The sequence below is a fragment of the Poromitra crassiceps genome (genome assembly GCF_964638095.1).
Source record: "Poromitra crassiceps genome assembly, chromosome: 6".
Taxonomy (NCBI): domain Eukaryota; kingdom Metazoa; phylum Chordata; class Actinopteri; order Beryciformes; family Melamphaidae; genus Poromitra; species Poromitra crassiceps.
Genome location: NC_139627.1, coordinates 39,076,472 through 39,099,203, shown reverse-complemented (window position 1 = coordinate 39,099,203; position 22,732 = coordinate 39,076,472). Strand labels below are relative to the sequence as shown.

Sequence of the window (22,732 nt, the reverse complement as noted above, 5' to 3'; positions counted from 1 at the left end):
ATAATGTATCATTATTATTATTTCCTGCTGTTTGTCAGTCTCACCTTGGCTATAATAATGTATCATTATGATTATTTACTGCTGTTTGTCAGTCTCACCTTGGCTATAATAATGTATCATTATGATTATTTACTGCTGTTTGTCAGTCTCACCTTGGCTATAATAATGTATCATTATGATTATTTACTGCTGTTTGTCAGTCTCACCTTGGCTATAATAATGTATCATTATGATTATTTACTGCTGTTTGTCAGTCTCACCTTGGCTATAATAATGTATCATTATGATTATTTACTGCTGTTTGTCAGTCTCACCTTGGCTATAATAATGTATCATTATGATTATTTACTGCTGTTTGTCAGTCTCACCTTGGCTATAATAATGTATCATTATTATTATTTCCTGCTGTTTGTCAGTCTCACCTTGGCTATAATAATGTATCATTATTATTATTTCCTGCTGTTTGTCAGTCTCACCGTGGTTTCCTGTGAGTCCGTCCCTGCCTGGAAGGCCCTGTCGCCCTGGCAACCCTTTACCACCGGCTAATCCAGGAAAGCCAGAGGCTCCTTTCTCTCCCTGAGGGCCCGGCATGTCCGGACCAGGACCACCAGGCAAGCCCTTTTCTCCCTTCACACCTTCCCTGCCTGCACGCACGCACACACACACACACACAAACACACACGCACACACACAAATGTGTCAAATGGAGACAGCTGAAAGAACTGAAGTGTGCGCATCTGAACCTGAACCCATTTGGCATGTGTAATGTTTGACTGCTTAGGTTCTGAGGTTTTCCTCACCGTATGGCCCAGGCTCCCCAGGTTGTCCATGGGGTCCAGGAGCCCCTGGCTGGCCTTCTCCCGGAGGCCCTTCTGGGCCAGTCACTCCAGCTCTTCCTGGGGCTCCAGAGTCACCTGAAGGTGAAGAGCATTTAGCAGATGCTTTTATCCAAAGCGACTTACAATATGACATTTTGTCAACAGTACAGAAATCAGCTCTGCATCACAGTCTATGACAGCTAAGACTTTCTGAAGGAAGACAGGAGACCACATCAAGCCACGCTTCACATTGGAGCCCTACTGCACCTTTGATTCCATGAGGTCCTGGTGCTCCTGTGTCTCCTTCTAGTCCGGGGACACCGGCTGGCCCAATGTTACCCTTCACTCCTGGGTAGCCGACGTCTCCGGGGAAGCCCTGTGAACCTTTGGGGCCCGGCAGGCCTTGCCCCGGGTTACCCTGCAGGTGAGAAACATGAGCACCAGCCCAGGTCACCTCTCAACATTGACATCACAGGTCTGACATCACAGTCAAACCCCCGTTGATCCACATGCAAAACACATCATAGTTGTGATTGTTTGTTTACTATCCACGCACACACACGCGCACACACACGAACACGCATGCATGCGCGCACGCACGCAGGCACGCATGCACACACGCACGCACGCACGCAGGCACACACACACACACACACACACACACACACACACACACACACACCCTACACATGCATGCAAACCTCAAGCCCTCTTAAGCAAAATTATACTCTAATGTAGATGGGAGATAACAGGAGAGAGTGAAATCTATGACCAAGTATATGCACTACATTCTCTCCTTGGGCTAATTCTAGTCATTCAAATCCTAGTCAAATCACACAATTACTGCAATTTTGCTAAGCACTGCCCTGGGACCCCCTCGTCAAGTGACGTTCGAGTAGGTAAGTCTAGCTGACGCGGACAATGTCCCAACTCCAGGCTACGCTGAAGCATGTTTCTCGTGTTTAGTCATCCAAACACTAGTCTCGCTGGTACTCTCCTGTACCAGCACAGGAGAGTTTGGCTCCAGATCTTCATCAAAACTTGCCATTTTCAGCGTGTAGCAACGCTAGCTAGCAAGCTAGCATTATTGTTTCACAGCGGCGGAGAGCGACACGCAGGGAGCGAAAAGGGATTTCCCTTCGCTTCAACTAAAATGGTTGGAGCCATTGGCAGAGCATAGACCCGCAGCCTGCTTCCAGTGAGTCAGACTATCCAAACTAGGGGTGCACCGATCGATCGGCAAGCAATCTGTATCGGCCGATATTGACCTCAAATATGCGATCGGCGATCGGCAATTTTTTCATTAATTAAAAAAAAAAAAAAAAAAAAAGCCCTATCACTAATCAGGCTTTCCAACGATATAAAATACAATGCCAATTGGTATTATTAAAGGGGAGAAATAATCGAGCCAAAATAACGTTTCCAAACTTTCTTTGAGGAGTTTATATATCGGTGATCGGTGATCGGTAATCGGTCATCGGTCGATGATCGGTTGGGCAGATATTTCCCATAGGCGATCGGCAATCGGTGATCGGTGGCAAAAAACGTGATCGGTGCACCCCTAATCCAAACACAAACACACCTTTTGTCCAGGTGTACCAGGTTTTCCTGTTGAACCCTCCTGTCCTGGTCTTCCTGATTCTCCTGGTATTCCTGCAGCACCTGGGATTCCAGAAACTCCTGGAAACATGGACAACAAAGTTCCTCTGAGTGGCAATTATTAACGTGTTTGCTATCGTGTAAAGTTTACATTTTTGCTGAAGAATGAGTGGCCATGTGACGACGAGTAAGAAGCTGACATTCCTACCTTTAGGCCCAGTTGGGCCTGGGAATCCAATTCCAGGGACACCGTGGTCCCCCTTCTGTCCAGGGAAACCTGGTAACCCCGGGACTCCCCGTGCTCCTGTGTCACCTGCAGCCAAGCACAGACTGTGTGTCATGCAGGACAAATTCCTAACAGGACAGCTGTCCCCAAACTGGCATTTACAAAAGACTTTGGACGCTAAATTATTCATGCATGCAGAATGTTGGGGTGCCCACCTTGAAATCCAGGTAGGCCACTTTCTCCTCGTGGTCCAGGGACACCCTGAGGTCCAGGAACGCTCGCACCTTGACCTGGTTCACCTTTGGGACCTGGTAGAGGCAAGGTAACAGAAGTAGATAAGTAGACTGTGTGTGTGTGTGTGTGTGTGTGTGTGTGTGTGTGTGTGTGTGTGTGTGTGTGTGTGTGTGTGTGTGTGTGTGTGTGTGTGTGTGTGTGTGTGTGTGTGTGTGTGTGTGTGTGTGTGAGAGAGAGAGAGAGAGAGTTCCCCACTATGTGATAGTTTCTTAATGTGATATGTGTTTTTATGGTGGTTTGCACTACTTGTATTTGCTTTAGTTTGATTGGTTTTACGTTAAGCATAAAAACCATAAAGTTTCCTTGTGTACGACTGTACCAAATAAAGTTTAACTTGAATTGTCTTTGAGTATGCACTATGCACCTGTGTCTGACTTTTAATCTGTAGGTGTGTGTGTACATGTCAAGCCTACCGGGATATCCAGGGGCTCCCGGCAGGCCGTTTCTCCCCTCGCTGCCCTTGTCTCCAAGCTCTCCTGGTCGACCGAAGCCTGGTATCCCAGGGGGGCCCCTCTCTCCGGGGGGCCCGATGAGACCCGGGTCCCCATCCAGTCCACGCTCACCCTTGATGCCCCCTCTGGCCTGCAAGCAAGATTAGAGAGAGGGAATGCCCAGTTCACTCAGCTAGCTTTACTGTGAGCAAGAAATAAAAAGGTTAAAGACCCCATGAATATATATATATTCCTGCACCAGGAATTAAAAAGCCGACAGCGCTGTGCACGGGGCATCTACTTGTTAATGACTTTATATATATATATATATATACATATATACATATAGTATACATATAAAAAAGGTCCCTTCAGGGACTTTAGCAATGACTAAAGAAGAGAAAGAATGCTACAGGGTAAAAGGATGTTTTTAAAAGGGGTTTAAAGGATTTTAATACCGCATTCAAGACAACTCGGACCGCCGTAAGTTTCAACACGGAACCTCCGCCCCGACATATTTGCTTTGACACTGTACTTCCCGCTTAGGGGGAAAAACCAAACACAGGCTATAGGTTGCTATAGGAACCTGTGTTCAGTTAGCATTGTAGCTACCTACTTGCTAACAATGCTAACCAAACATGCTGAATGCTGAATTTCACATATTGCTCTAATCAGAGTGAAACATAGATGACACAAACACATATTAACGTTAACATTACATAATTAAGACATCAAAGTTTGTGTTAAAACATCAACAAACATCTTTATAATAATTCTGCGATTACCATGAATGATACAAGTCGCCATTTTGATGTGGGTATGACGTCAACTCGTTCAAAGCGGAGCTCTGGATGATACCCGAATTTCCGATCTGTAATTCCGACCTGGACGACCGTTCAATTAACTTTTTACAGGTCGAAACCCATTTCTTCCGGCCGTCCAAGTTGTCAGACACTGGTTGACACTAATCACCCATTTCACAGGCAGTTCCCTCTGCTTTGTATTGTGGTAACACCAGTAGTGTAGCTTCTGCTGCCATATTCTTATGTTTTGCCTCATCAAACACACACACACACACACACACACACACACACACACACACACACACACACACACACACACACACACACACACACACACACACACACACACACACACACACACACACACACACACACACACACACACACACACACACACTCACAGGTTCTCCTTTAGGGCCAGGTATTCCTGACAGGCCGTCTGTGCCTGGCAGTCCGTCCACACCGGGCAGGCCTGAGCCACCTGCAGCACCAGGCAGACCTCTGTCTCCTTTTAGGCCGGGGGCTATGAAGATGTCACCTGGTGCACCCACAGCACCGGGCGATCCCATCAGTCCAGGACTGCCTGACGGCCCCTGCAGACAGGTAACAAGTCAAGTCTCACATCATCATGTCCATTCTCAAAATCAGATTTTTCCTAAAACAATGCACTTTCGCTTGTTTCAGGAATTCAGTATCTTTTATTATTAAAAAAATTACTGATTCAAGAAAGGTTTTGAAACAAGTTCATATTTCTATTGTGAAAGTATGCCACCCTATTGACATTCACCCACCCACCCCTTTATTAGGAACACCTTACTACCGGGTAGGTATCAGCTTTCAGCTCAATGTTAACCGGCTACCAAAGTGACATTCACCTGTACCTGTATGATGACCTGTACCTGCATGATGACCTGTACCTGCATGATGACCTGTATGCCATTATGGCAGAGATAGTCAACTTGCTTTGCCTGGGGGCCACTTTTGTGAAATGATAGAAGGCCAGGGGCCAGTTAATAAAGAGACAATATACATTTTTCTGTAGAGGATTGTAGGTTTTTGGGGTGTCAGCCGGAGTTTAGTCTGACAATGTTGTGCACACCGGATAGTTAGTTAGGTTAAGTTAGGTTAAGTACATACATAAGTGCCTGGGTAGCGAGCAGACGGCAGTATTTGACAATTTAGTATTGGCCAGAATGACATGAACATTTGGACACTTATTCAGCGGGTATCTTGCATGTTGCATTCAGGTGCACTGTAAAAAAAAATGCAATTCCATCGCGGGCCACAGAGAGTATCACTGCATTATGGTGTTCCTTATCCACCTTATTTCTAGCTGCCATGATGCCTGATGGGTGCTTCTTCCGCTTCCGGTTTAATAGACTGTTTTAACTTGACAAAAAAAACGTCTATGAGGATTTTACAGCACAGCCGTGTCGTTCGGGTGCAGGGATAACGTAATGCATTGTGGGTAGTCGGCTACTGTGGCTAATGCTAGCGGCTAGCGTAATAGTTACTTTACATGGCAGTAAAACGCCACTGAATTACCAAATTGATTTAACTTTTAACCATTTCGAGTAACACTGTTTCCATACGGACCCCCAGCGTTGGTTAGTTGTTTATAACGTGACTATATTTATAACTTTCATAACGTACTCCAGTTTCCGGTTTATAATTCGGGTCTGCAGCCGAGTATAACAAAGGAAATGGCAAGCTGCAACAATAAGTCACCGGACCTAGTTCCCCCAATTATTATTTTTTTTACAGCGGGCACTCGAAAGTAAGGTGGATAAAAAGCTCAGTGAGTGGATGTGTAGCCCACACAACACACGATTCAGGTGCAATTCAATTGATTTAGTGGGAATTCAATGGATTTCACAACACGGACGATGACGTGATGACGTGGGGCCATATCTTATGCCCAGGGCAAGGCAAGCATTATCTTTGCTAGTGGCTAGTTTCTAGCAGTTTTTTCTTTTAATTAGCCTACCACTGGACCAGTACATCAAAGGACATGTTTCAGCGATCCAGTGGTAATTAAAAGAAACAAAAAGGGAGATTTTGAATGCTAGAAACTAGCAAAGATAATGCTTGCCCTTGCACTTGCACTGGGCATAAGATATGGCCCGTGATGTTTCCCTCTTGTTCCATTCTCCATTCCATTCCTCATTGAAATGCATCATGCACTGTGACCACATTCAGCTCCCTGTCATCTGCTGGTGGATGGAACCTGCACAGAGCTCGTATGGCGTTCTACTCACAGGCGTTCCAGAGGTTCCAGCAGGGCCAGCTTGACCTTTGTCTCCTTTATTGCCCCCCGGCCCAGGATATCCTGCCAGGGACCCAGGGACAATTTCACGACTACTGTACCTCCTTCGCTCATGCAGTACCGATCACAGTTTAAATATATAATAATATACAGTATATAATAATAATATATTGATGTTGTGAGCTAACATTGGTTGTCATTGGTCTGTGGTTAAAATGGCAAACAAAAAAGACAAAGAAACTACTCAAAAGCTAGTTTGTACATTTGTCCCCCAAAAAATGTTATGGTGAAAGGCAAATTCACTCACCTTGCGGCCCTTTGAGGCCCTCGGGTCCAGGAAATCCAGGGACCCCGATGGCTTCACACTGAAGACAGGTATCTCCCCTGTCACCTGATAGGACACAGACACATTCAATCCACACAACATCATGTCAACGTCCTCAGATGAGCACCAAGGTGTTTGAGTTCTGTGGCTGCTCTGATGATCTCATGGGCTGTGTTTACTCAGGTATCACTACACCTCAACCACAGAAATGTGCTTCACAGAAGAACCGACAGCACGAGTCAATCTATCCTTCACTGCTACTGATCGGTATCGATCCATCATTCCTACTGATCGGTATTGATGGGAGGCGCTCTTACCTTTCTGTCCCAGCTCGCCTCGTAACCCTTCAGGTCCAGGTGGGCCAGGAGCTCCTTTCTCAATGTTGCATTCACCAGGGATAACTGTGTGGCCATGTCACACATGACAAAACGTTATTATTATTATTATTATTATTATTATTATTATTATTATTAGTTTAACCATTTGAAGAATATGGATACTCTACATACTGTAGGTTTAATTTATAAAAATGAGTGTAATAGTTGAAGATATGGCATACTCGGGGCTCCTGGGGGACCAGGGGGGCCGCTGACCCCTACTTCTCCTGGAAGTCCACGCTGAGACTCTCCATCAAGCCCGCGGTTTCCTTTCTGACCCACATTTCCCTTCTGACCCTCCTCTCCACGAGGCCCTTCAACCTGCCTGCCTGAAGTACATGACAAGAGAGCAGCAGTTAGTCCAATTCAATTCAATTCAATTCAAACTTTATTCTGGACACAGCTCAGGGGGGTCCATAACACAACAAAAACCAAACACAGAATAGAAATGTAAAAATATAGATATAAAAAGAAAGAGATTATAAAAGCACAGGCATTACAATTTATTCCACCATGGTCATTTTACAAACAGGCTAAAACGCCAGTGGTTCCACAGTCTGGATGAGAACCTAACAGAGCTCAAAACAGGGTTGGTTAACGCTAAAATAATACTGTTTACAGATTCTGATAACCTGCACATGCATCTGTAACTGAGATTTCATGTTACAGCTGAGCAGGTGGGTACATTGATATCTACAAACATTTGGCTGGCACTGCAGCTTCTTGGGGCTTTAAGCAGCAGCCTCATGCTGTCACTATAGGCCACTGTAAGGGTGTATTCACACCTATCTCGTTTGGAGCAGTTGTTCCGAAACAGAGAGCATTTTCCCCCTTGGTGCGGTTCGTTTGGGGGAGTGTGAACACAGCAATCGCACTCGGATGCGGGACAAAACAAGCGGACCGAGATCGCCAAGAAAGGGTGGTCTCGGTCCGCTTCCAAACAAACTCTGGTGCGGTTCGTTTGTGGTGAGAACGTGATACGACCTCGATCTGACACAAAGCAGGAAACAGAGCGCATTTTTGGATAAAACAGCTGCCGTAGTCAGCTGCGCTGTGCGTAATGGCCTGAAGAACGTGCATTTTTATCGTTTAAAAACCGTGCATCATCACATAAGCAGTTTGAACTCGATCATCTTACCTCTGGTCTCCATTAAATAACAAGTCGTGGTAATCAGAGCTAGCCTTCTTTGTGATAAGATTGTCTGGTTCAATCAGACAATCAGACTGATTGCATGTATTCCTTGAAATGTCCATAGGCTATTATTAAATTATTTATTAATATTTTATTCCTGACAGGACAGGTGTTCATATATACTACAGTATGTGTCGGCTAATCCTCTGACAGCCTAAATAAATAAATAACTTTCTCCCTCTCTCTCTCTCTCCCTCCCGATCCCCCCCTCTTTCTTTCTCTCTCTCTCCTCGCACGCCCGACGTAGCCTACAATGTAGATCTAACAAAACACATTATCATATAAAATCTCTGGGAATTATTTTTTTCCTCCCAGGAGGCTATTAGCCTATCAGAGTGTCTTCTGGCCAATCCAGGATGCTTGGCAATACTATTTGGACCGTTTGATTTGTGGCTGTGTGAACACAAACGAACCAAGGCACAAATGCAACAATTGTATCAATTAAGCCCCGGAATCGGAACAAAGCAAACGACCCAGAGGTGTGAATACACCCTAAAGGCTGCTTTATGCTCACCATGCCGTGCAGGGCGCGGGGGTGGAGCGAGGGCCGGGTGCGTTAAATGACGTAAATTTGTTGGGCGTGGTTATTCGCTACCTCCGTAGGGCGCCCACCGTGTGCCTGATGTTTTTTCTCCGGACGGCTTCTCTCCAAACATGGCCGCTTTCAAGCCACTGAGCACTGAACACTGAGCTGTGTTGTCCCCACATTTCTTGACCCATGTGGTAGGCTATAAACTTTGATTTGCAACTGTTCGTTTTTAGTAATTTCACCAAGTAAATGTGTTGTGTTGAGAGCATTATTGAGAGAGATTAAAAGCAGCACAGAGTAGGCAATCAGGGCTGAGAACTAAAACGGCTTTCAGTAAAAACAAGTTTGGTGATTCATTCATGTGCTGATGTACGGTCGTTTGAGAGTGAAAGCGCACTCAGTACTGCACATAATAGCGTTTCATTGCGACATTTCACGGGCTGTTCTCACTATTACCATTGTACAATACATGCTGATCACTTGGCTGATCACTTCTGAGTATAATAGCATCTGCCCCAGCGCGACGTCCGGACGGTGACTCGCGGAGACTCGCGGAGCTCCACCCCCACGGAGCTTGCTCGAGTATAATGAGCCCTTTAGTCTCCGCATGCTGCCTTTTTTGTAGTGCCGCCACAAGTGGGCAGTATACAGCGGGGTACAGTACGCTTTAAAAAGAGCAATCTTCACCGCCACAGAACAGAAATTAAATTTACGAATCAACATGTTCGCTTGTCTGGAGATGTCCCTATCATCAGATGGGTTGTTGTTTATGTAATGGCTTAAGTATTTAGCCTCATTACATTCATTAAGAGAAACACCAGACAGGAAGAAGTCAGGAAAGACTAATTTTCTGTCCTCCTACTTCTGACAATCATAGTATTACTCTTATTTGCCATTCCCCTGGTTAGCATGTTTCATGCAGACCTGCTGCAGTGTGCAGAGCGTGGCCAATTCAAGTTTTTATGTCGTGATGTTTGAAGGACAAAGCAGTGAAATATTAAACACTTGATTCGTTTACCTGGTGGACCCGGCTCACCCGAAGGACCAGGATAACCTTCAAGTTGAGAAGAAATGAAAAAGAATAAGCAAAACATGGATATTATCCACAATGTGACTGTGTGTGTGTGTGTGTGTGTGTGTGTGTGTGTGTGTGTGTGTGTGTGTGTGTGTGTGTGTGTGTCTGCGTGCGTGCGTGCGCGCATGTGTGTTTGGTGGCCTTACTGTACCTTTCTCTCCTTGTAACCCTGGGAGACCAGGAGCACCGCTGGGACCAGGGGCGCCACCACCCTGAAACCGCAACATTAGAGATCAAGGACAAGATGATGTCAAGCAAACATCACTCTCATTCAGACTTGACGCTGACAAAATAAATGTAATTATATCCTCTAAAAATAAAGAATTTAAGGATATACTGTAAGTACATAATAGTAGGGAAAAGACCTATGTCGAATTTCTGTGAAAGGTTAAATATGAATTAAGGTTGTTGATGAATGTGTTTATTCTCAACTCAGGAGTGTATTGCATATTCTTTTTCTTGAATACTCAGTGTTTATATCTTTGTGTTAACTCTGGCCACTTGGCCTTTTTCTTTTCTTTATCCTGATTGACATTTTTGCATCTAAATAAATGTGGATGAAATTGGAGCACTACAGCTGTCTGTGTCCTGTGTGATCTATGACTCGATATAGACTACTATTGGACACATTCCTATTGAAGCATTTTTTGCTGAATGCAAATATGGCGACATCTGCTGGTATGTTTCAGAACTGCTGAGGGATATACATTGGGGAAATGATTGACAGAGGGGGGAAGAGATGGGGAGAGACAGAGAGAGAGAGAGAAAGAGAGAGAGAGAGGGAAATAGCAAGAGAGTACCGGTGCCGGTGGTCCTTTCTCTCCTTTTTCACCCTGAAATAACACAGAGAACAGACAATTTAGCCTCCTTCCTAATCACAGCATCTGGATTAAAGCCTTGAATGTTCAGGTCATAACTATGCTCAAAGAATGAAGGTGCATTAGTTACCGGGTTCCCGTCGTATCCAGGAGTCCCAGGGAAGCCTCTTTCTCCCTGTGGGAGAGTAGACACAGACGTTAGGAAATGGATGGATACCTTCTGCTATAAAAGCAAACAGCAGTTGGTAGATAGGTAGAGAAGAACATACTGTACAGTGCATTATTATTACCTTCAGCCCATACTCTCCATCCTTGCCAGGTTTGCCCTGAAATCACCGAAACCGAAACTCATTCTAATGTTATCCAGCATGTAAGTCTATTATTATGTTTAGTAGTTACAGTATCTCCAATCCTTTTAACCGACTACTACAGCTAGAGACTCCATTGTAAGCACACTTCCAGCTGCTTTCAGATTCCCCACTCATTTTCTCTACTTACAGACTTACGGACTTATATTTGTCAAAAATACAGGTGATCCCACATTAAATAATGCTAACAAATATCTTAAGTTTGCAAATAACTTATTCATATTTCCTAATGAGTTTTACTTCCATGTCAGCAATCAATTTGTAAGAGCATAGAGTACATAGTACAATTTTCCAATAGTAGAGATCTCACTTTGGATGGACTCTTCAGCATGGTAAGCTGTTCTATTGAAATCCAACCGTTTTTCACTCTCAGATTAACATTTTGGCATATGGACCGATAGCTAGGAAAGTCTCTTACATGTACTTGAGTCTCTTGCTCTTATTGATAATATTTGTAAACCTTGACATTGAATAATCCTGTAGTCTTAGTCATAATGGGTTATGTAAGTTGCAAAAGGATTATTTTCCTTGTTACAGTCAAACTTCTGAAGAATATACTTAAATATATAATTTCTATTAACAAATAATTTCTGTAGTGTAGCTTTTATTGAAGCGCCATGCTGATATTTTAACAAGATGAGTATTTTTAAAATGTAAAATTACACACAAATGTGAAATCTACAAGGGTCCCCACAGAGAAGAACCTCTGCCACTCACTCTTGGTCCTAGTGGGCCTTGTTCACCTTTGACCCCATTTAGATGTGGAATGCAAGCACCCTGCAAAGGAAACCAGGTGATCAACGGCTCTCAGAAACAGTGGAAAGATTGACCATTCTATAAGATCACACTCTGTGTGTGTATTAGTTTGAACATTCTATAAGATCACACTGTGTATTAGCTTGAACACTACTGTAAGTATAAGAACACACTATGTGTGTATTAGCCTGTGTGTATTAGCTTGAACACTACTGTAAGTATAAGAACACACTATGTGTGTATTAGCCTGTGTGTATTAGCTTGAACACTACTGTAAGTATAAGAACACACTACGTGTGTATTAGCCTGTGTGTATTAGCTTGAACATTCTATAAGATCACAGTGTGTGTTGTTCACTTGAACATTCTATAAGATCACACTGTCTATTAGCTTGGACACTATAAGAACACACTCTGTATGTATTAGCGTGGACATTCTATAAGATCACACTCTGTGTGTATTAGCTTGTGTATTAGCTTGAACATTCTATAACATCATACTCTGTATTAGCGTGAACATTCTATAAGCTCACACTGGGTATATTAACTTGAACATTCTATGAGATCACACTGTGTATTAGCTTGAACACTACAATATAAGAACATACTCTGTATGTATTAGCTTGTGTATTAGCTTGAACATTCTATAAGATCATACTCTGTGTGTATTAGCTTGAACATTCTATAAGATCACACTGTGTGTATTAGCTTGTGTGTATTAGCTTGAACATTCTATAAGAACACACTGTGTGTGTATTAGCTTGTGTGTATTAGCTTGAACATTCTATAAGATCACACTGTGTGTATTAGCTTGAACATTATATAAGATCACACTGTGTGTATTAGCTTGAACATTATAAGATCACACTGTGTGTATTAGCTTGAACATTATATAAGATCACACTGTGTGTATTAGCTTGAACATTATATAAGATCACACTGTGTGTATTAGCTTGAACATTCTATAAGAACACACTGTGTGTGTATTAGCTTGTGTGTATTAGCTTGAACATTCTATAAGATCACACTGTGTGTATTAGCTTGAACATTCTATAAGATCACACTCTGTGTATTAGCTTGAACATTCTATAAGATCACACTATGTGTGTATAGCTTGAACATTCTATAAGAACACACTGTGTGTGTATTAGCTTGTGTGTATTAGCTTGAACATTCTATAAGATCACACTGTGTGTGTATTAGCTTGTGTGTATTAGCTTGAACATTCGATAAGAACACACTGTGTGTGTGTATTAGCTTGAACATTCGATAAGAACACACTGTGTGTGTTGTGACAACATCTGGAAGTAAAATACTAACTTGATCTCCTTTATCTCCTCCAGATCCTCTCTCTCCCTGTTGAAAAACAAACACACAAACACATTTAGGAAAGAACAGAGGTCCTATATACAGTATCTACTGTATCTATCAATCAGTCAGTCAATCAATCAATCAACCAATCAATCAATCTATCTATCTATCTATCTATCTATCCGTCCGTCCGTCCGTCCGTCCTTCATCCATTCATCCATCCACCCAGCAATAATGCTCTATGTACAGTACATATATCAATGGCAAAACCTCTCTTCAGTGGCTGAAAAGGAAGTGACTGAATGAGTTACCGGTGGTCCAGCCACATATATGGTGGTGGGTACTCCGTCCACGGATTCTTTGTTTCCAGGTGGGCCAGGTGGGCCACGGAATCCTCGGTCCCCCTGCAGGAGAAGAGGCCAACCATTACAAGACAGCACCACAACAGAACATTTGAAAATTCATTGGATAATTCGAAAAGAAGCAATTCATCATCTGATGATCACCGGGAAATAGATGATCATCATCTTTAGACTTGAACATAAAGTATGATGAACATTCGTTAGATGAAAATGCAACATTGTCTATGGACATTTCCATAGTATTTCCAAGTTATTATTTTTTTTTAATCAGAGGGGTTTGCCCTCTGAGATCCTCCTCTGCTATACCTCCAAAATTAGCTATTGTTTCCAGGGACTGGCAAGTAAGTTGCACAAAGGAGAAAAGCTTTCACTCCAGAGCACCTACTTTTTCCTCAAACCTAATTCAGTCAATAGACCAAATCACCGTGACGTCACCATGTAAACAAATTTACTTCCGGGTACCACTTGGGAAAGGCGGCAGGTTTAAATGTGCGTGTTGTCATATAAATGCTGTCAAACCCTCTCGTTGTTTTCGGCCGACTACTTTCAATTTAAATGGTTAAACGGTTGGTAAACATGCTTGTCCGACGTATCTAGCCTTTCTTCTGTGTTTGTTTTATGTAGTGTTAGCTAGCTAATAAAGTTTGTTTGTCTGTCAAACTCGCTGTTTTTTTACGTTACAGAGTAACCTCGCGTCACCAGGCTCTTCTCGGCGAGAAAGAGCCTGGTACAGACAGAGCTACTGACGCCAGGTCAATTTAATTTAGCTTCAAGTCTACTCTAGTCTGGTCCAACAGGTAAATTAGCTAGTCTGGTCTCCACTAACGTTAGTGAAAGTGTTGTTATGAATGATATTAAACAACAACACAACACGGACGAACCATTTTTGTCTTCTTTGTCTGTTTTTGTCTTCAACATGTCAGTTTGTGCCGTCCACCGCCATTATAATGTGTGGACCTCAGGGGTACCCGGAAGTAAATGTAAACATCCCGCTGATTTGGTCTATACGGTACAGATTGTATTACCTGACACTGCCAGATGGGGGTGGTATTGTGTCAGGTTCATCAGGTTACAGATTTTATTCACCAAACTAAACTGCATGCATAATGTGAGTCACGTCTCCTCTATGTTTTTTTATGTTTAGAACATTTCCTTACCTTTTCTCCTTTCTCACTCTGGAAGGACAGTCTGTCTCCCTACAGGAGAGGGGAGGAAAAACAACTTCCTGTGACATTACAGCTGTGGCAGCCAATCAGAGCTTGGCGGGAGGACGGTTCATTTTATTTTATGACTGTCACATCACTTTCTATTATTTGTCTTACCTTCTCTCCTTGGGGGCCGGGGGGGCCAGCATCACCCTATAGAATACAGATCTCAAGTCAGTCAAACAGTTGGATCAGACCGATAACGTATCTAGCTGACAAGCAATGATGATTCACTCTGAACTCATATACTGTATGACTGACTGACTGACTGGCTCACTGCTTTTGTGCCAGATACCTACAGTACCCAGAGTATACTTAGTTCTTGTATTTGCGAAGTCCCCCCCCCTCAGAATGATATTTGTTGTGTTTTGCTGTGTAAATTGAGCCTGAGATTGTATGCTAATAAAATATATTAGTGCATTTACTCATGAACAGTCCATCACTGTAACAATAACTCACTTTAGAGCCCTGCATTCAGGCCTGAGCCTGAGGGGGCTCGGGGCCGGGCTAGGGCCGATTTTCACATCACTAGCTCCCTGTTTTTTGTTTTGTTTTGTTTTTTTAATGTTTGAACTTACACATTGTGGTGTTCAAAGTGTTTTAATGTACTTTTTTTTATATGGTGTTGATTTGACAGGCTTAGGCTATTTGAAATTGATCAAACACATAAAGGTTCGAGGTGAGGGGGGCCAGGGCTGGGCCGGGCTCGGGCTCGAAATTCTGACAAGCCGTAGGACTCACATCGGGCTCGGGCCCGAACATCTAGGGCGCGGGCCAGGCTAGGGTCTAGATTTGAGGCCTGTGCAGGGCTCTAACTCACTTTGGGTCCTTCATAGCCTCGAGGTCCTGGAGGGCCGGTAGGTCCAGAATGGCCACTTGTTCCCTGGAAGAGAGATGTGTGTGGGAAGAATACAGATTACTTTCTCTCACTCTACACACTAATGCACACACGTACACACATGCACGCACGCACGCACGCACAACGTACAGGTAGTCCAGGTGTGCCAGCGAATCCTCTTTCTCCTTTCAGAGGTTTAATGCCAATAACACCACCAGGGTCGCCCTGCAGGGGGCAAAACAGAAAGGACTGGTTTGGCAGGTGTCTTACATGCTGGTGTTGATTGAGAAACATCTTTCACACACAAGATCTTAAAGCTTCATAGATCACAGCTAACCTTCATTCCAGTGATTCCTGGTATACCCTGCAGAGAGAGGAGAGACAGATCACTACAGGCAGCATCATCTGGTGACATAAATGTTTCCATTTTAAGATGGGGCATGTTATTTTTACACTGTTGTCATGTGAAAACCGTGTAACTCCTTATGACACACTTTGAAACCCATTGGACAATCTCAAAAACGAATGGTGGTCAATCTAAAAACAGAACTGTTTTTCTCAGTTCCTGAAAAGTGAAAAATCCGGAGATACGAGGTTTTCACCAGATAGTGACATGTTACTGAATTCTGCTTACAGGAGGTCCTTGAAGACCAGGGAAACCAGAAGTACCGTCCCTGCCTCTTTCTCCCTGGAACACAGACACACAACAAGCTCAGTCAGGGACGGACAGGATATGAATGAAAAATGTAACATCAGGAACGGACACAAAGAACATGGGTGAATGCTTCAAACTGCAGTCAGTAGAGGTTTGAGAATTTTCTTACTTTTGTTCCATTGCACCCTGGAATTCCTGGTGAACCTGCAGGGCCGTCGTTTCCATTGATGCCCTATGAGTGGGAGTGAAGAAACACACAATTTAATTTAGTTAAATAATCTATGTTTTTATTCAACCATTCATGTACTACAGTAGTTTCAATAGACTTAGTGTAAATAGATCATTATTTGTGATGTGTAATGACATCTTACAGACAATATTTCTATTTGTTATGGAAGGACTTTGTGAGACTTGTGCAGGAGCTCACCGGTAGTCCTGGGTTTCCTGGGAATCCTGGCAAACCAGAAGGACCCTGCAAGATCACATGTATATTGTAAACATGTTGCTGTCAGTCATATCACATACTGTAGCTAGACTAAAGAAGCTGATTCAGTTGTCCATGGCTTCTGAAGCAATACTCTTCTGAACTGGCAGAAGTGTGTGTGCCGTGCATGCTCACATCAAGTCTTGCAGTAAGTGATGGTGTGGCCAGACAGACAAGATCAGATACTCACCCGCATTCCTTTCAGTCCAGGAGAGCCAGACTCACCAAAATCTCCCTAGGAAGAGACAAATGGCATCATGAAGCAACTCACACACCATAAAAAGTGTGGCTGTGGTGGGCCAGGCGCCAGGGAGTGAACGCATATTAACTTAAACATTTTGTGATTGAGTGAGAATCATAATCATTCATCTTGCGAGGCATTTCTTAAACAATCAATATGTTGGTGTGTTTTGTATTGTTGTGTCTTGTTCAAGTACACAATAAGTCTTTGTGTCTCAAAAGATTGATAAACCCTGCTGCAGAATAACATTATAGAAAAAACTAGAACGACCGCAACGCGGACTTATGCCTCCGCCATTAGTTCATTCTTGAGTCCAAATCGCCATTTGAGGCAAATTGGAAGAAATTCCGTCAAGGCGCTCCTGAGATGTTGCGTTACAGAGCTTGGAAATTGGGTGTGTGAGGTCACAGTGACCTTGACCTTTGATAACCAAAATGGAATCAGTTCATCCTTGCGTCCAAGTCGATGTTTGAGCCAAATCAGAAGAAATTCTATCAAGCCGTTCTTGAGATATTGCGTTAACCAACTTAGGAATGGCGTTCGTGAGGTCACAGTGACCTTGAAGTTTGACCACCAAAATGTAATCAGTTCATCCTTGAGGCCAAGTTAATGTTTGAGGCAAATTTGATCAAATTCCATCAAGGCATTCCTGAGATATGGCGTTAACAAGCTGGAAAATGGCATTTGAGAGGTCACAGTGACCTTGACCTTTGACCTTTGACCACCAAAATCTAATAAGTTCATGCTTGAGTCCAAGGCGATGTTTGAGGCAAATCTGATGAAATTCCGTCAAGGCGTTCCTGAGATATCGCGTTAACGAACATCGTACGGACGGACATACGTACGGACGGACGGACAACCCTGATCCATAATGCCTCCGGCCTGGCTATCGCCGGCAGACGCATAAAAATCTGTGTGTGTGTCGGGGCGGGGGGAAGGGAAGGGCTGGGCGTAACGTGCCTGCGTGCGTGTGTGTATATGTGTGTGTGCGTGCATGCTGGCATGCGTGTGTGTGTATACTGTATGTGCGTGTGTGCGCGTGCGTGTGTGTGTATGTACAGTATATGTGTGTACTCACCTTGGGGCCCATTGGCCCTGGAGGCCCTTCATGTCCCTGCATCCCTGGGAATCCCATGTTGCCTTGAAGACCTGGATATCCACGATCACCCTGTGAGGCACAGAGGAGCAAGTTGGTGATGCAAGGAAAACAAATAATTTAAACTTTACATATACATATGTATATTTTTTTAATTGGTTGGATTTATATGGCACTTTTATAAGTAAGCTTTTCTAAGTATTCAAAGATGTTGTTTGTTTATTGTTTGCTGTGAGTGTCACACTTTGAAATATGAATTACAAAAAACGAAGCAGCTGTCAAATAAGTATGGAAAGGTTTAATTTTGGCCTCCCCGCGTCACACATTAGGTTTCAAGCCATTTTATGAGTTTGACACCCACAGCAAGTTTCATAGTAATAAGAATATCCATCCAATGCCGTTGTGAGAGCTACTGTGTGTGGTTCCATCTTTTAACATTACTGTGTATTATTGTGTGTATATAATATTCAAGCCTCCATTGGTGTTTGTGTTTTTCCCCCCATAAAAAAATAATGGTCAAAACAGAGGTCCTGATATGTAAACCAATTTTTGAGAAATGTATTTAATGATAGCATCCAACTGAGGTTATTTTATGCAATATGATGCCATCCTCTATCAGTGTGAAAAATGGCAACTCTCTAACATCAAGAAAGAAATAACAGCACAAACACATAGTGGAAGTACGGAAATGTAGGAAACACTAACTTTGGTTAACTTATGAATCAACAGATACAGCATTACAGATCATTGGAAAAAAGTAAGATGCTTTGTGAATATAATTTTAAATGTTATAGTATGTCTATTTATTTCAGAACTAATTTCAAAATAATATTCCTGCTGTATTACATCACTTCTTTCAAGTCATTGGCAGCTCATTTAGTCAATCACCACAACTGGGTGATTTCAAGGTTAGTGAGTTTAGTGTCAAACATCCAATCATGACACCTGTTTTCATTGTCTGTCAATTTATATAAAGCCTCTTCTGTGTTAATTTTGTCTTTGTATTTATTTTGTACCTGACCCGTTTGATTTAAAAAGAATAAAATAATTTATCACAAAAAAGCTCCTCTGTGTTAATGAAATTGAATTTGAATTTGGTAACCCTTTTGGCAGAAACATCTTCCCTGAAATATTCTGGGATATGTCATTTTATCTATTTGCCACTAGATGGCAGCATAATCCTCCTGAGCCTGATGTTCTGTTCCAGTAATTGGCACAGCCATCTGAGTTGCCAAGGATGCGAGAGTGACAGATGTTTGGATCCAACCCCAATTGATTTCTATTCCTTGACCACAACATTCCTGACTCAGATCACTGAGGACGAATGACGCATTGTGGGCGATGGGAATCAATCACAATAAGGGCTGTTACCAAGGCAACTGTGTCAGGAAATGATGTCACAGAAAATAAATCTAGTGGGGGAATTTGGGAAGGCAGTGAGGGGCTTCAACACCTAAAAACCACAGTGTTTTTGGCCAGACTCCGCTGAAACAGTCTGTTGTTTTTGGTGAGCTGAATGTTTAGCTACTGCTTCTGTAAGAATGAAAAGGCCAAACTGCAACGCTCTGATAGCACTGGGCCAATAATGCACAAACACACTGCTTACTTTTTAATTCCTTTGAAGGCTAAATTTCAAATGTATTGATTGACTCACTGACCACTTCTACAACCGCTCAAATGTGGTTTATGCATAAAGTATCGAAATATACACTATACATAAATTTTTACCTCTGTGTTGTTTTTTGCTTCTTTTTTTTCCATCCTTTTTTTACTTTTACCATTATACAATAGAACCAATTCACTTATACACTGTTTATATGTATATACATATCGGCACAGATTATTTTGACCTCTCTTCCTTTTATCATATGTTTTATGTATTTATTTATCCTATTTATATTTTTATTTTGTTTTATTTATGCTCCTTTGGCTTGTTTTATCCTCTCATTGTTATTAATTTAGCTGTGCTTGTCTTAGCCCTGTATTATTATTGTCCAGTTGTCTACCCCAATTAAATTCCTGTTGGACGTTAGTTGCTACATTTCACATTAAAGTAATACATAAATGTTCACAAAAAGAAACAATGAATAAAGTGTTATTGTCTGAGCATTCATTTACAGGAAAACAAAAACAGCTAGTTAAAACTACCCTCGCCCACGTCAGCGATAAGTGATTAACACTCGTGCCAGAGTGCTGAAAGCTCAAGGGCTCAGAGCTAGCCCGTGGCTAGTGAGGACACTAGCCATGGACTGCTAGTGAAGGACACTAGCCAATGGACTGCTAGTGAAGGACACTAGCCAATGGACTGCTAGTGAAGGACACTAGCCATGGACTGCTAGTGAAGGACACTAGCCAATGGACTGCTAGTGAAGGACACTAGCCAATGGACTGCTAGTGAAGGACACTAGCCAATGGACTGCTTCTGAGAGCATCGCTGCGTCTGGTGGGAAGGCCCTCAGCCAGCTGTGTCCGGACATGCTCTAATTCCACCTGATCCTCCTTCCCATCCGTCCGGGTCTCTGCTCTGTGACTGAGCCCATCCACCCAGGCCCAGCTCCAGCCCGTCAGTCAGAAGTTCAGAACATAGCAGGCATTGTCAGGGCTGCTCAGAGCCGGCACTGGCCTGAGTCGCACACCAGTACATTCAGGCGCGGAGCCTGAATGAAACAGTTGCGTTGTCTCCGTGGTCAGTGGCAGATTGAGTTAAAGACTCATTATCGAGCGACTGCGTCAGGATTGGTTGATGGTGGAAAATGAAATGATGAATAGAAGTCTCACCTTTGCTCCTTTCACAGCACTGCAGTCACATTTCCCACATGATGTCCCGCACCCCTGGAGGTAAACAGAGAGAAAGACAACAATACATGGTCAAATAATGTATCACTTTTGGACCATTTTGAGTTCTTTTTAGTAAATCCATGATTTACATATATACCGGTTTAAACCTTCTTCAGGCCTTATCTCACATTTTCATGGTCAGAAATATATAAAGGAGCCTTGGACTTGCATGGTGACCTAGATCAGTGTTTCTCAAACACTGGTGGTCCGCGGGCGCCCCCTACTGGTCCGTGAGTAGATTTATATTTCTTTCCTTTTTTTTTTTACCTCCCACTATCCAATCAGAGAAATGTTTACATTTTCTGGTTAACTCAAGGTCAGATCACGATGCTTCTAAAGGACTATATGTATTTTTTCATCCCGAATCCAACACCACCACCCCTGACTCTCTACGTCATACGGTTGCGGAGATACGTCCACTCTGCCTGCAGGGCTACAGGAGAGAGACAGAGTACAGCGGGTGATCTAGGTCCTAGATCATCTTTTCCAGCTGTAGAGTGTAAGTGTAACAGACAGCTGTTGGGGGTCAGTATGTCATCCCTCTATGTGCAACATGTGCTACACAATCTCTCCATTCTTTTACAGCATGTTAGATGGATCAGAGATATCCCACTGACACTGTAAAATCCCATCATATCCTGAGTCCTCCTGATCTACAGTATCTCACAGAGGAGCGTCTTCAAACCAGCTTTGTGCACCTCGTCAATAGTTTAGGTAGGTATAATCATTAGTGATCTACATAGTATACATGTAGATCACTGATGATTTTGTTGACAATGGATAAAAACAAAGGGACAACCTCGTGGGCTGGAAAATGAAGCCAATGCGGAATTGCCTTAAACCTGCATTCTTTCTAATGGCTGCAAAAAGCAGTCAGATTGTATGGAAGTGAATGGGGGGGGTGAAATGACCCCACTGCTCACTTGATTTATGACCTCAGTAAATACTTTCCTAATGAGTTTATGGTCTCAGTCACTCGTTTTAGTCTTATTCAATAAAGCATGATGTTTCATTTTGTTAATTATGGTCCAGACTATGATTTGGGGCATGATTGACAGGTCGCCTGTCCAGTGATCGCGCAGCTCGCTGATCACGGACCAATGCTCAGGCGCCGCTGTGGCTCTGTGGGTGACGTCACAGTGGCTACTTCCATATTTCTATGATAAAAAAATAAAAATAAAAATCTGGCTAGGCTATATAATTTCCTGTATAATCAGCCAGGTCCAAATCAGAGGTCACTGATGAGCTTTGTAGCACTGCAGGGCAGGCAGACAGCTGGCCTCACTCCTCATTACGCCCCCTGCAGGACATGTCTGCAGCTGGCCTCACTCCTTTCATTACCGCCACCCCCCCCCCCCCCCACACACACACACACACACACACACCCCTCGTTTTCCGCTCCTCTGGGGTCTCCAGAGGCCAGGGCCTGGGAACTGGCCTGCTCTGCCTTGGCTCCCTCTCTCCTCCCTCCCTGCTACCTCCCTGCATCAGCCAGCTGCTGCTTCACTCACGTGCAAGGCGTCCAGCCAAAAGCCTGTCAAGGCTTAGAGGCTCTGGAGATACAGCTTGCTACACAGCCCGCAACAACCTCTCTCTCTTTCTGTCTGTCTGTCTGTCTGTCTGTCTGTCTGTCTGTCTGTCTGTCTGTCTGTCTGTCTGTCTGTCTGTCTGTCTCTCACATACACACATATGCAATGCAATGTCTCCTTTACCATTCATCAGAAACCCTCGTGACCCTTTCAGATCATCTTAAAACACACACTCACGCACCGCTGACATCCCATACATCACTCGTCACGCATCCCTCCCTACATCTATACAGTACA

General features: G+C 43.3%; 1 protein-coding gene across 1 annotated transcript in view; it reads right to left on the bottom strand.

The window, feature by feature from the left end:
- Positions 1-20,890, bottom strand: part of col4a1 (collagen, type IV, alpha 1) — a 32,873-nt gene extending 11,983 nt beyond the window's left edge. Inside the window, exons 1-31 of the mRNA XM_083638360.1 lie at positions 20,847-20,890; positions 18,051-18,140; positions 16,922-16,966; positions 16,675-16,719; positions 16,417-16,479; positions 16,227-16,280; positions 15,930-15,956; positions 15,743-15,817; positions 15,575-15,637; positions 14,872-14,907; positions 14,707-14,745; positions 13,499-13,591; positions 13,197-13,232; positions 11,839-11,898; positions 11,044-11,079; positions 10,884-10,928; positions 10,736-10,768; positions 10,087-10,147; positions 9,879-9,914; positions 7,322-7,468; positions 7,080-7,163; positions 6,745-6,828; positions 6,430-6,500; positions 4,573-4,764; positions 3,351-3,519; positions 2,859-2,951; positions 2,626-2,730; positions 2,401-2,498; positions 1,086-1,236; positions 801-914; positions 477-644 (exon numbers count right to left, since the gene is read on the bottom strand). Of these exons, the coding sequence (XP_083494486.1) occupies positions 477-644; positions 801-914; positions 1,086-1,236; positions 2,401-2,498; positions 2,626-2,730; positions 2,859-2,951; positions 3,351-3,519; positions 4,573-4,764; positions 6,430-6,500; positions 6,745-6,828; positions 7,080-7,163; positions 7,322-7,468; positions 9,879-9,914; positions 10,087-10,147; positions 10,736-10,768; positions 10,884-10,928; positions 11,044-11,079; positions 11,839-11,898; positions 13,197-13,232; positions 13,499-13,591; positions 14,707-14,745; positions 14,872-14,907; positions 15,575-15,637; positions 15,743-15,817; positions 15,930-15,956; positions 16,227-16,280; positions 16,417-16,479; positions 16,675-16,719; positions 16,922-16,966; positions 18,051-18,107 (2,380 nt within the window). The 5' untranslated portion in view covers positions 18,108-18,140; positions 20,847-20,890. The remainder of the gene's footprint in view (positions 1-476; positions 645-800; positions 915-1,085; positions 1,237-2,400; positions 2,499-2,625; positions 2,731-2,858; positions 2,952-3,350; positions 3,520-4,572; positions 4,765-6,429; positions 6,501-6,744; positions 6,829-7,079; positions 7,164-7,321; positions 7,469-9,878; positions 9,915-10,086; positions 10,148-10,735; positions 10,769-10,883; positions 10,929-11,043; positions 11,080-11,838; positions 11,899-13,196; positions 13,233-13,498; positions 13,592-14,706; positions 14,746-14,871; positions 14,908-15,574; positions 15,638-15,742; positions 15,818-15,929; positions 15,957-16,226; positions 16,281-16,416; positions 16,480-16,674; positions 16,720-16,921; positions 16,967-18,050; positions 18,141-20,846) is intronic.
- Between the last annotated feature and the right edge of the window lie 1,842 nt (positions 20,891-22,732).